The following is a 16057-nucleotide window of genomic DNA, read 5'->3' as shown; positions in this document are numbered from 1 at the left end:
ATCATTCAGTTATAAAGGCTTTTATAAAAACGTATTGAATTTTTTGTGGGATATGGGTGTCGCTGACAAGGGCAACATTTATTGTCCACCCCTAATTGCTCTAGAGAAGGTCTGAAACTATTGCCCCTCTTGTGAAGATATCCCCACAGTGGTGGTGGGTAGAGAGTTCCAGGATATGAATCCAGAGCTGACGAAGGGGTGGTATATTTCCAAGTTCGGATGATGTATTGATTGGGACATTCATGTGCCTCATCCCTGGTGGTACTTGATGTTAAAGGTTACAAGTTTGAGAAGAGACTCCCAAACTTTGGCAATGGATTTCTATCAGTGTCCTAACAATTTCATTTCTCATGCAGGGTAATCTTGTCTCCCAGACCAAACTTCTAAGTCGAGAAAGTTATAAAAAATCAAAAAAAAAATCAATGTTGTGTAAACGTGTATGTTTTGTTTTTTGTCTATCTTCTCTGTTTTTGTCTAAGCAGAATTTTCAAAATGAGGTTTAAGTAATTGATCACTATTTCTTGAGCCTTTATTTGCATGCACTGCATACGTTTTTTTTTTAAAGCCGTTTTATTCTAAAGTATCTTGTGCTATTTGTAGGTGATAATATATTGGCCGTACTGCAGTACTTGGCAACATCTGAGGAGTTGGCTGACTCCACACTGTATCGTCACGGCTCTATGGTGTTTTTTGATGTGCTTGGATTGTTTGCTGTGGCCTATCCAAAACGAATTGGTACTATAATAAACTGTCTGGTCGTTGCAGCTACTGTGCTCTACTTGGGTAGAAAGTTCTCTGTAGCAAAAACTTATGGTAAGACAATTTTTTATTGTTATCTTAAGTTTAAAAATATATATATTTTGAGAAGGCTGCATTTAGTGACCATTTCTAATACAATACGATACAATAGAACTTTATTTATCCCAGGAGGGAAATTGATCTGCCAACAGTCATAAAACACAAGATACATGAAACGTGAAATTAATGCGACAAGTGGAAAGGATCGGGGATGTGCAAAGATTGGGGAGGGGGTCAGTCTACCCCACGACAGAAGGGGGCGGAGTTGTACAATTTGATAGCCACAGGGAAAAAGGATCTCCTGCGGCGTTCTGTACTGCATCTTGATGGAACCTGCCGCAATTGCTCTTGAGAAGGTGGTGATGAGTCTAATTCTTATGTCTTATGTAACTGCAACATGACTTCCCAACTTCTAAACTCAGCACTCTGACTGATGAAGGCCAATGTGCCAAAATCCTTTTTGACCACCTATCTACCTGTGATGCCACCATCCAGGAACTGTGTACGTATTCTTAGATCCCTCTGCTCTGCAACACTCCCCAGAGCCCTACTCATTCACTGTGTTGGACCAGACCATGTTAGACTTCCATAGGTGCATGTGAAGGAGTTTGACATATTTGATAAGAACTGACATAGTCATAATTGAAATTAATACATTTTTGTAAGGGAGGTTTATGGTGACAAAGGTAACATAGGACACAGAGTACAGCACAGGAACTGACGCCTCAGTCCACGTTGTCAGTACTGCATATCTATGTGTCTATCTAAAAGTCTATTCAATGCACGATTGTATCTGCTTCCGTCACCACCACCCCTAGCCTACCCTATCTATGCTTCTCGTAATTTTATTAACTTCCATCAGGTTGCCCCTCAGCCTCTAATGCGGTAGAGAAAACAAGCAAAGTTTGTCACCTCCACATCCTTCCTACAATGGTGTGACGAGAACTGTGCACGATACTTCAAATGTGATATAACCAATGCATTTATAAAGCTTCCGGGAGACTGCCTGCACTCAATGCCCCATTACTAAGATATCACCAAAACAAGCTGTCCCTTTGAGTGTATCTCACATAAATGTTTTTTAATCACCATAACAGTTCCTTGATGTGAAGAAATATTATTTTAAAATATATGTAGAATTTTTGATTTCTCTGTTTAAAAATATTTGTTGTTCAATGTTTGTTATAGGCTGATTAACAGTAAAGGTTTTGATGGTAAATGCTAACTTTATATCTGGATACATTAAAAAAAAGAGATACATTAAAAAAAAAAGACACCTATCAAATTTATGTAGGATATCTGATGTCTAAATTTAACATGTTTATAAGTTAGAATGTAGCATTAATATTTTGGGAATATGGGAAGTTCTTTGGCGAAGTAAAACATGCTCCTGGGGAAGTGTTGATTGATAACAGACCAGGGGTTTCCTGCTTTGTGCTGAATTAATTAATCTTAACCAATTTCAGTTCTGTGGTGCTGGGCTGTTTTGTGAAGTGAACATTTTAACATTGCCTCATCAATATCTGAAGATGCAGAGTTTAAGATTCACTTGCAGGTCTCTGTGGCAAGCCTAAAAATGGTCATGGTTGCAATCTTGTAGATTGTTGAGTCTTGCTGTGCAAGAGTCAACAATGGAATAATGACAAGGACAGAAAATGGATGTTAGGTCATCTAAAAGTTTTCTCTCCAAATCCTAATTTCCACTAATCCTTTTCACTCACATGCTTCCTGATCTGCACTGAATCAAGATCTGGCAACAACTTGATTTTTAAATATCTCAACTTATACACATATTCCCACAACTTGACTTCTCCACATTTCTGTTATAAACATTTGCCTTACAAACATCTTGGGAATCTCCAATTTTGGCTTCTTGCATGTCCCTGTTTTTCAGCACTCCAACACCCATGTTTTCTGTTGCCTAAATCCCAACCTCTGGAATTCTCTCTCTTAATCATCATTAAGTAACTCAGTCACACTGTGTGGACTTTGTATGTTCTCCCTCTGACCACATGCGTTTCCTCTGGGTGCACCGGTTTCCTTCCACATCCCAAAGATGCATGCATTGATTGGTTAATTGGCAACTAAATTAACCTAATATGTGATAGAATTTTTGAGGGGGGGGGGGGGGGGGGAAGTTGTTAAATATGTGGGATGAATAGAATGGGATTGATGTAGGAATAGTGTGATTGGGTGGTTGATGGTCAGCATGGTCTCAGTGATAAATACCTTTGGCTATCTTGGTTTTGTTTTTGCAGAATGTTAACTGGTGTGATTTATTTACAGGATCTCACTATAGGAGTGATCTACTGTATGGAATTGGCATCACAATATTATGCTGGTTTATCATCTTTGTGACCGTTCTCATTGTAGCAGTATTTGTGACCCTAACTGGACACTCCATGTCTTGGTACAGCCACTTCTACGTTTCCATCATCTTGTATGGCTCAGTCGCCCTCCTTAAACTTATGCTGATTCATACACTGGCCAAAAATTTCTACTATGGAGTAAGTATACTGATGGTTTTTGTTTTTGGAAAGGGTTACAGTGATGGAGAGGGAGTGTAACAGAGATGGGGAGGGGTTACAGAGGTGGGAAGTTACAGAGGGGAGGAGGTCTGAGACGGTGGGGAAGTTTACTGAGCTGGGGAGGTTAAGTAGAATGGGAGGGTAAAATAGACTGGGGATGGGGAAGGGTTAGTGTATGGGCTGTTTTATCATTGAATACTTGATCAATAATTTCTATTTCCTCTATTTAATTTCTATAATAATTTATATTTCCTCTTAACCCCACTCCATGTCTCTGGCTGATAAAACATTAGTGGTTTTGCTGCCTGATTGTGTGTTCTGCAATTTGCCTAATTAACCGTTTGGCATTATCCAGATATTACTGGCAAGGTCACGTTTATTCCCTGTACTACCTAAATGGGGAACAAAGCTTAATTTTTGGATTGACTGGTGGCTGAGCAATTGACATAGAACAGTACAGCCCTTCAGCCCACAATATTAGTGCCAAACATGATGCCGAGCTTAACTGACCTCATCCGCCTGCACATCCCTCTATTTCCTGCACTTCCATGTGCCGATGTAAAAGTTTCTTATATACCACCATCTGCCTCCACCACCATCCTTGGCAATGTATTCCAGGCCCCCATCACACTCTGTGTAAAAAAAAAAAACAAAAAAAAAACTAGCTGTGCACATCTTCATTAAACTTTCCCCCTCTCATTTTATAACTATGCCCTCTAGTGGATATTTCCACCCTTGGAAAAGGTGACTGGATTAGCAATGCCAAATCCTTTAATTCGGACCCTGGTCGTGAACTCTTCACGACTATGAAGGCGACTCCCTGGCAACCACCCGCGAACATGTGGCGACCATGTGGGGACTGCATAGTCTCCTGCAGTCGCTTAAAAAGTCGCCTAAGTGGGACAGGCCTATAAGTCACTCGGTTATAGTAGGTTCACAAGCACTTTCTCTTGTTAATGATTGGCAATAAATACGGGCACATTTGATAGCAAGATCCACAATTTTAAAATTGAGTAAATTAACGAAGAAATTCTCAATTTGTTCCCATGCTTATTTAGCGTGACATTACAGTACTGCAGTAAATTTCCATTGTTTGTTTTGCAGTGTCTCAAACGTTGTTCAGTTTCAGTTCAGTTTAGCTTATTGTCACGTGTACCGAGGTCCAGTGAAAAGCTTTTGTTGCGTGCTAACCAGTCAGCGGAAAGACAATACGTCATTACAATCGATCCATTTACAGTGTATAAATACATGATAAGGGAATAACGTTTAGTGCATGGTAAAGCCAGCAGATTCTGATCAAGGATAATCCGAGGGTCATTAAAGAAGTAGATAGTTCAGGACTGCTCTCTGGTTGTGGCAGGATGATTCAGTTGCCTCAAAGAAGAAACTGTCCCTGAATCTGGTGGTGTGGGTTTTCAAACATCTACACCTTTTGCCTGGTGGGAGAGGGCGAAGAGGGAGTGGCCAGGATGCGACTCGTTCTTGATTATGCTGCTGGCCTTGCCGAGGTAGCGCAAGGTATAAATGGAGTCAATAGAAGGGAGATTGGCTTGTGTGATGGTCTGGGCTATGTCACAATTTGCTGCAATTTCTTGCGGTCTTGGATGGAGCTGCACCCAAACCAACCTGTGATGCATTCTAATAAAATGCTTTCTATGGTGGATCTGTAGAAGTTGGTGAGAGTTGTGAGATGCATGCTGAACCTCTTAAGCCTTCTAAGGAAGTAGAGGCATTGGTGTGTTTTCTCGGTCATTGCTTCAAAATGGGTGGTCCAGAAGAAGTTGTTGGTGATATTGACTCCTAGGAATTTGAAGTTTTCAATCATCTCTACTTCGGCACTGTATAGTAATTGAAAGATGGCGATATTTAATGAATTATAATAAATTCAATAAAACATTGGATAAGGGGAAAAAAATGTGAATCCCTTTGAAGTACCACCTGAAGTGATGTTGTTTCTTATCACATTGGTTGTACTAATGTAGGCTTGGGTATGATCCCCTTTATGGGGAAGAGGTATGGGGCAGGGAGCTTCCCCTCTGAGAGGTAATCAGTCTCACTGTCAACTGTATCTTGCACAGGTAGTAGATGGTAGTTCCCAGTTTTAAAATTTTTTTGACAAAGAATAGGCTGTAAGCATACACAATTTTGTGATGAATTTTGTCACTGGTATTAAATCACAGTCGCTGCCTCAAAACGGCTGGCAGCATCATCAAGGACCCACACCATCCTGGTCACACACTCATCTCCCCGCTACCTTCAGGTAGAAGGTACAGGAGCCTGAAGACTGCAACGTCCAGGTTCAGAACCAGGTTCAGAAACAGCTTCTTCCCCACAGCCATCAGGCTATTAAACTCAACTGAAACAAATCTCTGAACATTAATAGACCATTATCTGTTTATTTGCACTTTATCTGCTTATTTATTGATGTGTGTATATATTTATGGACTATGGACTCACTGATATGTTCTGTATTCATGCATACTATATTTTGTTGTGCTGAAGCAAAGCAAGAATTTCATTGTCCTATCTGGGACACATGACAATAAACTCTCTTGACTTGACTTGAATTCTTTTTTCTACTCGTGCACAGAACGTGAACAAGGTTTACCTATCGGAACTGTACTTTGATGTCTCACTGACAATCTGGTGCTGCACTTTGATTTGCTTTACTCAACGAGACCTGTGCTCTGCTTATGTGCCAGCATTGTGGGTGGCTTTTCCTTTGCTCATGAAGTTATTGATTAGCGAAGAGCTGAAACAAAAAGGTAAACTCTCACATTTGAATTATTGTTTCTCAAAAATAAATGAGTATAAATAAACAAAATCGAAAAGTTACATTGACTACACTTTGTGTATTTTGCTAGATAATTTGTGCACTTCTTTAAAAAATAAAATCCTGTGTGTTCTACTGTTCCTCTACAATGTTCTCACCCAGACTCATCACCACAACCATGTGTTTGCAGTTCCCACCCCACCCCACCCCTCCCCATCACCTCTTTATACTGGTATCTCCCCTCATACCTTTGCAGCCCAGGTGAAGAATCTTGACCCGGAATGTTGATAGTCCATTTCCCTGCAAAGATGCTGCCTAGCCCACTGAGTTCCTCTCTGTTTGTACTTTGCTCTCTTTAACTCTGCACTATTGAAAGCTCTCAAACTCTTTGTAAAAGGCCGCACACAATTGAGCTGCACTGACCATTGTGGATCAATTATTTAATAGAAAAGTAGAAAATAGGTGCAGGAAGAGGCCAATCGGCCCTTCGAGCCAGCACCGCCATTCATTGTGATCATGGCTGATCGTCCCAAATTAATAACCTGTGCCTGCATTCTCCTCATAATCCTTGATTCCACTAGCCCCTAGAGCTACACCTAACTCTCTCTTAAATCCATCCAGTGATTTGGCCTCCACTGCCCTCTGTGGCAGGGAATTCCACAAATTCACAACTCTGGGTGAAAACGTCTTTTCTCAGTCTTAAATGGCCCCCCATTTCTCCCTTCTAAGACTGTGGCCCCTGGTTCTGGACTCGCCCAACATTGGGAACATTTTTTTCTGCATTTAGCTTGTCCAGTCCTTTTATAATTGTATATGTTTCTATAAGATCTCCCCCTCATCCTTCTAAACTCCAGTGAATACAAGCCTAGTCTTTTCAATCCTTTCCTCATATGACAGTCCCGCCATCCCAGGGATCAATCTCGTGAACCTACGCTGCACTGCCTCAATCACAAAGATGTCCTTCCTCAAATTAGGAGACCAAAACTGTACGCAATACTCCAGATGTGGTCTTACCAGAGCCATATACAACTGCAGAAGAACCTCTTTACTCCTATACTGAAATCCTCTTGTTATGAAATAGAGTGAATGAAAACTTTTTACCCACTTTTTTGCAATGCCTTCAAACAGTGTTGTACAGTAATTGAAAGATAGCGATATTGATTATTTGTTGAATACAAAATAAATTCAATAAGGGCATTGGATGAAGAAAACTGAACACCTGTATTCAGAGTTGTTTCATATTACATTGGTTCTACTAATTACCTGTTAATCTGCTTCAATTTTAGACAATAGGTGCAAGAATAGGCCATTCGGCCCTTCGAGCTGAATGGCCTATTCCTGTGATCATTAACTGTGATCATGGCTGATCATCCACAATCAGTACCCTGTTCCTGCCTTCTCCCCATATCCCTTGACTCTCCTATCTTTAAGAGCTCCATCTAACTCTCTCTTGCATGATTTCCCCTTCGTAAATCCATGCTGACTCGGACCGGTCCTATTACTGCTATCCAAATGTGCCACTGTTCCATCTTTTACAATTGACTCCAGCATCTTCCCAACTACTGATGTCAGGCTAACTGGTCTATAATTCCCTGTTTTCTCTCTCCCTCCTTTCTTAAAAAGTGGGATAACATTAGCTACCCTCCAATCCACAGGAACTGATCCTGAATCGATAAAACATTGGAAAATGATCACCAATGAAGCCACGATTTCTAGAGCCACCTCCTTAAGTACCCTGGGATGCAGACCATCAGGCCCTGGTGATTTATCAGCCTTCAGTCCCATCAGTCTACCCGACATTTCCTGCCTAATTTGAATTTCCTTCAGGTCCGCCGTCACCCTCGGTCCTCTGTCCTCGAATACATCTGGGAGATTGTTTGTGTCTTCCTTAGTGAAGATAGATCCTAAGTACCTTTTCAAACATAAAGTATGGAAACAGGTCCTTTGGCACATTGGGTCCACACTGACCATCCATGAGCCATTTGCACTAGTTCTGTTATCCCACTTTCTTGTCCCACCTAAAAATTGTTTTACAAATCTAGTTGGTCAAGCACAAAAATAATTGTTGAATCTGTCTCCATATACATCTCTTAAATCTAGACTCCACCATCACCACCGTGTGCAATTATTTCCAGATGACAACCACTTTGTGTGTCAAAGAGTTGTAGAATGAAAAGGGTCCTTTGACCCAACTCGTCGATGCTGACCAAGTTGCCCATCTATATTTGTCTCATTTGCCCGCATTTGAGTCACATCCCTATGAACCTTTCCTGTCCATGTACTTGTCGAAGTTTCCCTGAAATGTTATCGTTGGTCTGTGTGTCTGTCTTCCCCCTCCAACCCCCTTTTTAAACTTCCTTCTCCTTAAACCTATGCCTTCTTTCTCTTGGTGGGGAAAAGATTCTGACCAAATTCCATCTATCTCTGCCCCCCCCCCCCCCTCATCTGTGACTCGTGTCATTCTACAACTCTCTCTGATCGCCCCTTCCCCTCTCAGCTGTTATCAGCGTTCTGTCAGTTGGTGTGGTGAGATCAGGAAAGGGGTCTTGCTGCATCCTCTGGAGAAATTACCTGTTGAATGTAATAAACAAATCATCGCTATAGCGCTGTCTTTTGTTATTCAAAATTTCTATCAATTAATTTCTGCATAGAATAGAAACACACGAGGAGAAACAATGTTAATTTGATGTTTCTTTTTAGGTGCAACTTAATTTTCCAGTTATAATGTAAAACTCATTTTATCATTGTTTTGGGAATCCTCTTGAAATAATTTTATCAGAAATGAAGGGGTTTAATGTTGAATTTCCATGACCTTTCACCTGTTGGTTACCCCCTAGAAAGATGAGTAATTTTCATTATCTACACTTTTAGATTCAGACCGGTTCACCTACATGTTTGTTGTTAGTAGTAAACTGAGTTGTCTGTAAAGTCACCGCTCCCTTTTCTCATGAGCCTGAAGATTTCCAATTCTACCTGTAAAATGATTTTTATTTCTGTTTTTGCTGCCTCTTGCTCTGCAGTTTTTGCTAGAATTTTTGCTTCCTTTTTCCCATGTTCAAATTGTTTATAGACTTTGCTATGTTAAATCAATTAAGCTAGCATATTTTGTGATCCTTTTGTACCCACAATATTTTTCCCCCTTTTGCTGGATATAATTTTGCTGTGAAGTGAATTCGCCAATAGTTTCCAGAATTAAAACCAGATGAAACAAGTGATTTTTGTTAGTGATGTTGGTGTGGAATTCTCCAAAAGTTTTGAATGGCTGGTTAATTTTCAGTGGCCTTGGCTTGGTTTGTTAGTGATACTCTGTCATCACTAACACTCGTGACTACACACTGACACTCGTGACTACCCACTGGTATTAAGCGTATTACAATAAAATGCTGTTAAATATCCATTTTCCACAAGTATGTTCAAACTCTTGAAAACTATTGATAACATTTTTAATGCAATTATTTCTCCTCTGCAATACCCTCATTCGAGGATGACCTCAACTCTGTTTTGGTGGTTCTGAGACGACTGATGAGGGCAGTGTTAACCTCCACTTCATGTACATTAACAATGCAGCACACAACTTCTTTCAATTGAAAAATATTGTTTAATATATTCTAAATACTTATTTGCTAATTTAAGGCTGTAGGAGACTTGTAAATTGAACTTTATTGTCAAGAGTCAAGAATGTTTTATTGTCATTAATTCAATCGCCACTCCCTTTCCTCATGAGGCTCATGATTTCCAATAAGCGAGTTTGGTATTCCGAAAACGCAAGAAATCATGGGATTTGTCAAAGGTCACTCGCGATAAACCTTCTCGGCAGCTGTGGGACACCGGCCCGGAGCAGTGGCGACCCCAGGCTTTCAGCCAGCACGGTGAAGAAGCGCTAACTCCAGCTCAACTCTGCCTGTCCCGCCAGGTTAACCGACAGCCCTGGACTGACGGAACACCGGCCCGGAGCAGTGGAATTAGCACTTCTTCTGCACTGCCTGTAATCCTGGGCCGCCACTGCCCCGAGCCGGTGTCTCGTCAGTCCTGGGCTGTCAGTTAACCCGGCGGGACTGACAGAGTTGAGCTGGATTTAGCGCTTCTTCTCAGTACTGGCTGTAAGCCTGGGCCGCCACTGCTCCGGGCCAGTATCCCATCAGTCCATGGTCACCTCAGATATCTCTGGCCGTCCCCAGACAGGGATGGGACACTCGGTAGGGGACGGGGACGGTCCAGTAGCAATTCAACAGTGCTTGCAGCGCCGGAGACCAGGGTTCGATCCTGATTACGGATGAAACGCAGGTCTGTATTCATGCAGCAGCACAGTTGCTGAGAACGTTTATCGTGAGTGACCTATCACCTGGGCATGCGTAGTCGGAATACTGAACTCTCTTATTGCACCAGTAAATTGATTTTTATTTGGAGGCTGTAGTGTTTAATAGCATGATAGTAGGCAACACTGGTCCAAAAGAATGTAAAGCATGGGCTTCCTAACACCTCCCAATAAGCTTGTTCTCATTCACATCTTCGTCACCCAGATGATTTTATGAAGACCAGCTAGCTTGCTTATTGGAAGTAGTTCCAAAATAAAATGCAACTTGTTTGGACTTTTTGCAGTCCCATCGCACTTTACAGGCTTCTATTCGGTATTCTTGCAGGTGCCTCATTTATCTTGGTGCACCATTTTCTTTGTTGGATACAGCTGAGGTGGTATGTGTAATCAAAACAAGCTGGCAGCATTACCAAATTTGGTCTTCTGCCTTCAAACTTGATCTCATTTGCTTCCGATTGAGGATGCAGTAATCCTGTGGTGGATGCCGCCACTACGTATTTCAAGGTAAAAAACATTAGAGCCAAACCCATCTTTTCAGCAAAGAACATGCTGCATTGCTATCTCAAATCTTCATGAATAGAATATTGTGTACGCATAGAAGTACATGTATGTACGGGTGCTTTTATTTGTGATGGTACGTGCTGGTACACTGGCACCTCTGTAAAAAAACTGTAGAAATGATATTTCGTTCAAACCTAGGTTTGAATGACAATAAATTGCATTCTATTCTATTCTTCTACCTCTTTAAAATGTTTAAAAACTAGATTGATGCACTGCAGCCAAAAGCTTTGCATGAACTATTATATATGCGGACCAGCATCTTTTTATGTACAAATAAGAACAATGGCATGTACAGTATAGAAACGGACAATTAATTTGATACTTTTCTTCCCATCAGTCAAGCCTCATTTTGTCTCTCGGCTTGTCTTTTGATCATTTTTTCGCTCCCGCACAAGGTTCCTTTTTACGAGCATCTAGCTTGTTTCAGTCATTTCATTTGTTAGCTAGTTCTACAATCTAATTATTCATAGTCATACTGTGTGGAAACAGGCCCTTTGGCCCAACTTGCCCACACTGACCAACATGCTCCATCTACACTAGTCCCACCTGCCTGCGATTGGCCCATATCCCTCTAAACCCATCCTATCCATATACTTATCCATATGTTTCTTAAACATTGCGATAGTACCTGCCACAACTACCTCCTCTGGCGGCTCGTTACAGTCACCCACCACCCTTTGTATGAAAAAGTTACCTCTCGGGTTCCTATTAAATCTTTCTCTCCTCGCCTTAAAAAATAAATTACCCGAGTAAAGAACTTGACCTTTTTTTTCTACTGCAGCAATATTGCATTTAAAGCCTCAAAGCTTTGAATCTTCAGCTGAGGGAAGTAAAATTAATGAAGTGTGATTGATATGAGAGAGAACTAATTTCAGTAGTACTTGGTGTAATTTTGAAGTTAGGTTACTTTGCTAGTTAAAAAACATGTGAAACAAAAGCGATGTGAAACTTTTCTTCCCCCCAACCAACCTTAGTGCGTGGACAGATTTGTCAAATTGAAATATTGAAAGAGTGAAAGCATTCTTTTATCCAGTATTTATCTGTCAATATTTTTGCCATGGAGATGGTTTGATTTTCTCTCAATTATAGACTTATTTTCTAACTTTTTTTCTCCTAAGGTGTAAGAAATTCCTGCGTGTCATTGCTGAAGTATGCAGTGTCGCGTGACAGTGTTTAGAAGTTGCATAAATCTGTGGGTGGGTGGGTGGGGGGGGATTTTTGTATGTCATCAGCAGTATATTTGAAATGTTTCATGGTTTTCTATTTATTTCTGTCCGACCTAGGTCCTACTTTGAAGCTGACAACAATTTATTTCTTGGGTCTGTCTATTCCTCATCTTTTGACCCTATATCTATTTTGGGCTGCATTTGAAATGTTCACACCCATCCTTGGTCGCAGTGGCACTGAGATACCTCCAGATATTGTAATGGCTGCTATTATTGCAGCATGCGCAATTATTCTAACTACTTATTTTGTAAGTGACCACACTACATTACTTTTGAACTTTAAGAATGCAAAGCAACGCCATTATTGACTTGTTGAATGAAAAGTAAAATTATTATTAATTAACGTTAAAGGTACAGTTATGTCTTAATTAAAGTCTGTGTCGCATCCCTTTGCTGCCTCCAAAGCTCTGATGAGATGGTAAGATGGTCTCTATGTTTTCATTGCAGTGTAAGTAAGCTACTAGCTGAGAAATAAATCTTCACAAAGCATTACATAGATTGTTACCTGCTGGAAATTCGTAACCAACCCAACAGATTTATTTCATCATTATGTTTTGCACGTGCTTCATCCTAAGATGCTCCCCTCATCTGAGAAACGTTACTAGAATCGTATAACAGTACAGCACAAAAAATAAACCCTTTGGCCCACGTCATCCATGCCTATCTATCTATTTGCTGTGATATGTATCTAAGCCAATCACATTTACCTGTGTTAGGCCCATGTCCTTCTGTGCCTTTCCTATCCAAGTATCTTCCCAAATGTCTATTTAAAATATTGTAATTTTATCTGCATTCCTGAGGGCACTTGCTTATCAAATGCTTTGGTGATAAATTAGGTGGTTGTAGTATTCTCTGGAAAAAAAAGTTTGTTATTCCATTTAACTGAGACCCACAGCATTGTTTATTGGTCATTCTTCACGGTTTTTGTTTCCAACCTTCACTTGAGTTGATGATTTTAATCCCACAAAAATTAAAGTTGCAAGATGACACAATATATAGTTTTTTTTAAGGCATTAAATGGCAGTTTCGCAAAAGGGATGTTTTGTGATGGAAACCTCTGTTCCATGTGTTCTGTTGGAGATTAGGAAATGAGTTTATTGGAAAATATGTAAACACATCTGCTCAGGTGTGTCCTTGCCCCATATCACTGCGTTCTGACAGTTTAGCATGATGGGGTAGTTGGGCAAGTTGTTGCATCCAATCTAACACTTTCTGTACCGGGCTTCTTTAATTTTCCATTTGGCTTTCCAGGCCACAAGATTGTGTCCTTTTAGCGCTTTAATGTAGAACAGTACAGCACGGGAACGAGCCCTTTGGCTCACTATGTATGTACTGATCAGGATGCATGTTTTATGGTATTTTATTGAAAGCTTAGTGTGTCCATAATGAACATTTGGATTTTTATTCTGGGTCTTGAGACTTGATTGATTATACCTTTAATAATCCTTTACAGGAAATTACAGTGCCACGACAGCTTCAAGACAGACATAACACCACACATTTCCTCAAATGGCTTCCATACTTAACAAGTTAAAATACAAGTTAAAATACAAGTTAAAATACAATTAATTTAAAAAAAAGTGCAGTTATTTATGCGCATTATATAACCTTATAGCAGCTAGTAAACAGGACTTCCTATGTCTCTCAGTTTTGCACATTGGTGCAATCAGCCTCTGACTGAAGATGCTGCTCTTGATCACCTTCAGGGCATGGAGTGGGTGAGTGGGGTTGGTCATTATAGAACCTAGTTTGTTCAGAGTTCTGGCCTCTGCCACCTGCTGGACCGTTCGTTGCTCAGCCCCGACCACTGAGCCGGCCTTCCTGATTAGCTTGTCCAGTCTGTTTTTATCCGCTATACGGGCGCCATCTCCCCAACAGGCCACAGCAAAAAACAGAGCACTGGCCACCACTGAATGGTAGACACTGCACAGTAGGGGTTGGCAGATGTTAAATGACCTCAGCCTCCTTAAAAAAATACAGTCGGCTTTGTCCCTTCCTGTACACCGCCTCCATATGACACTTCCAGTTCAGCTCACTGTCAAGCTGCACCCCAAGGTACCTGTGATTAGCGACCACCTCCACCTCAGTGCCCTTAATGGTGATTGGTGTTGCTTGAGTCCTCCTCCTCCCCCTCCTGAAGTCCACAACTATCTCCTTTGTTTTTTTGGTGTTAAGATGGAGGTTATTGTGTGCACTCCACTCCACAAAGTTACTTATTATGTCTCTATACTCCTCCTCATTGCCCCCTTTAATGAGGCCGACAACAGCTATCATCCGAAAACTTCTTCAAAAAGCAGCTGTTGGTGTTACATTGGAGATCTGCTGTGTAGATGGTAAACAGACTTGCAGAGGAGTATGATTATACCCAACTTATTCTCGGTCAGATGTCCTAGATTTTTGTTAGTGATTGCTCCAGGCACAACCCTTTACTGCTGATGCCCACTGCACCCCAAGCCTAGCTTTTAGCTGGGCACATGGATATGCATGGAACAAAGGTATGTAGATCATGTGCAGCAGATGAGATTAGTTTAACATGGCAACATGTTCGGTGCTGACATAGTGGGCGATGTTCCTGTGCTATATTGTTTAATGTTTTAACAGCAAACCTAATCCAATCCATACCCCCTTACTCTTTCCCGCACCCCCAATCCAATCTATTGAAACTATTGTGTAGGAAGGAACGCAGATGCTGGTTTAAACCGAAGATAGACACAAAAAGCTGGAGTAAATCAGCGGGACAGGCAGCATCTCTGGAGAGAAGGAATGGGTGATGTTTCGGGTCAAGACCCTTCGGTTTAAACCAGCATCTGCGGTACTTTCTTTATGAAGAAGGATCTCGGGCCGAAACATCACCCATTCCTTCTCTCTAGAGATGCTGCCTGTCCTGCTGATTTACTCCAGCTTTTTATGGCACAACACAACTTTGGATTTAAATCTAATTACGGGTGGGGAGGGATGTGAGGCAGGTATATCACCACTTTTTTCTTTCTTTCTCTTTTTGTCCTTTTTTTCTTCTTCTTTTTTTTCCCCTTCTATTCCTCTCTTCTTTCTTTCATTTATTCACTCTTTGGTTACACCACTTTGGTAGTCTAGGGGTTCTATCTTTGCACATTTCACTTTTTCTCTTTCTTGCTTTTTCTCCTTTCTTTTCTTCCAACTATAGCTAAAAAGTTAAAATTGAAGCTGTATAATAACTATAATTTTATATGCCGTTGGTTCTATTTTTGTACATGTTGTACATCTAATAAATAATTAAAAAAAAGAGAGTATTTGTGCAGATCCTCCATTTTAATCCTGACAAGCCCTGCATCCTTGGCACAGATATTCTTCTGTTTCCTTTTTCAGGTGAGCCTGGTTTACCTGTGCCGCAGCACTAAGTGGACTCTGCTTAGTTTGGGGATTGTGTTCCTGGGTTCTGCCACCCTTGTGTTCAGTGGAGTATTTTTCCCGTATTCGGCCGATCCTGCTACTCCCCACCCCAAGCGAATCTTCCTGCAGGTAAGAGCTCCTCATATTATGTCCGCAGAATTTGCCAGTTCTAGTGAAAGCCCCAAAGTAAGGGTGACTTGTTTTTCACAACATGCCTTTTGCAATTTAGGACATTGTACCAGCACAGTTAGAGGCATTTCTGAAGTGTAGTGAATATTGTATTATAACCACTTGCACTATCAGTGTCACAAGCAAAATGTAGTCACAAGGAACTGCAGATTTGCAAAAGAAACACAAAATGCAGGTGTAACTCAGCAGCTCAGGCAGCATCTCTGGAGGGACATGAATATGTTTTGGGTTTGGGCCCTTCTGATTGATTGCAGTAATGGAGGAGTAATTGTAAGAGAGGTAGGGGTGGGGCAAAGTC

The 16057-nt window shown here is 41.0% G+C and overlaps 1 protein-coding gene and 1 long non-coding RNA gene across 2 annotated transcripts in view; one reads left to right on the top strand and one right to left on the bottom strand.

Annotated features, from left to right (window-relative positions):
* The window catches only part of ermp1 (endoplasmic reticulum metallopeptidase 1), a 43293-nt gene that overhangs the window by 14089 nt on the left and 13147 nt on the right, over nucleotides 1-16057 (top strand). The window contains exons 8-12 of the mRNA XM_033017959.1: nucleotides 601-813; nucleotides 3085-3305; nucleotides 5917-6091; nucleotides 12259-12449; nucleotides 15547-15699. Coding sequence (XP_032873850.1) covers nucleotides 601-813; nucleotides 3085-3305; nucleotides 5917-6091; nucleotides 12259-12449; nucleotides 15547-15699 — 953 coding nt within the window. The remainder of the gene's footprint in view (nucleotides 1-600; nucleotides 814-3084; nucleotides 3306-5916; nucleotides 6092-12258; nucleotides 12450-15546; nucleotides 15700-16057) is intronic.
* Nucleotides 1264-8002, bottom strand: LOC116971114. The gene is made up of 3 exons (XR_004411406.1): nucleotides 7898-8002; nucleotides 6696-6703; nucleotides 1264-1274 (listed from the first exon to the last, which is right to left on the bottom strand). It is a non-coding gene; the product is annotated as an uncharacterized LOC116971114 (long non-coding RNA).

The sequence above is a fragment of the Amblyraja radiata genome, chromosome 3 (assembly GCF_010909765.2).
Source record: "Amblyraja radiata isolate CabotCenter1 chromosome 3, sAmbRad1.1.pri, whole genome shotgun sequence".
In the NCBI taxonomy this organism is placed as follows: Eukaryota; Metazoa; Chordata; class Chondrichthyes; order Rajiformes; family Rajidae; genus Amblyraja; species Amblyraja radiata.
This window is presented reverse-complemented; position numbering and strand designations above follow the sequence as displayed.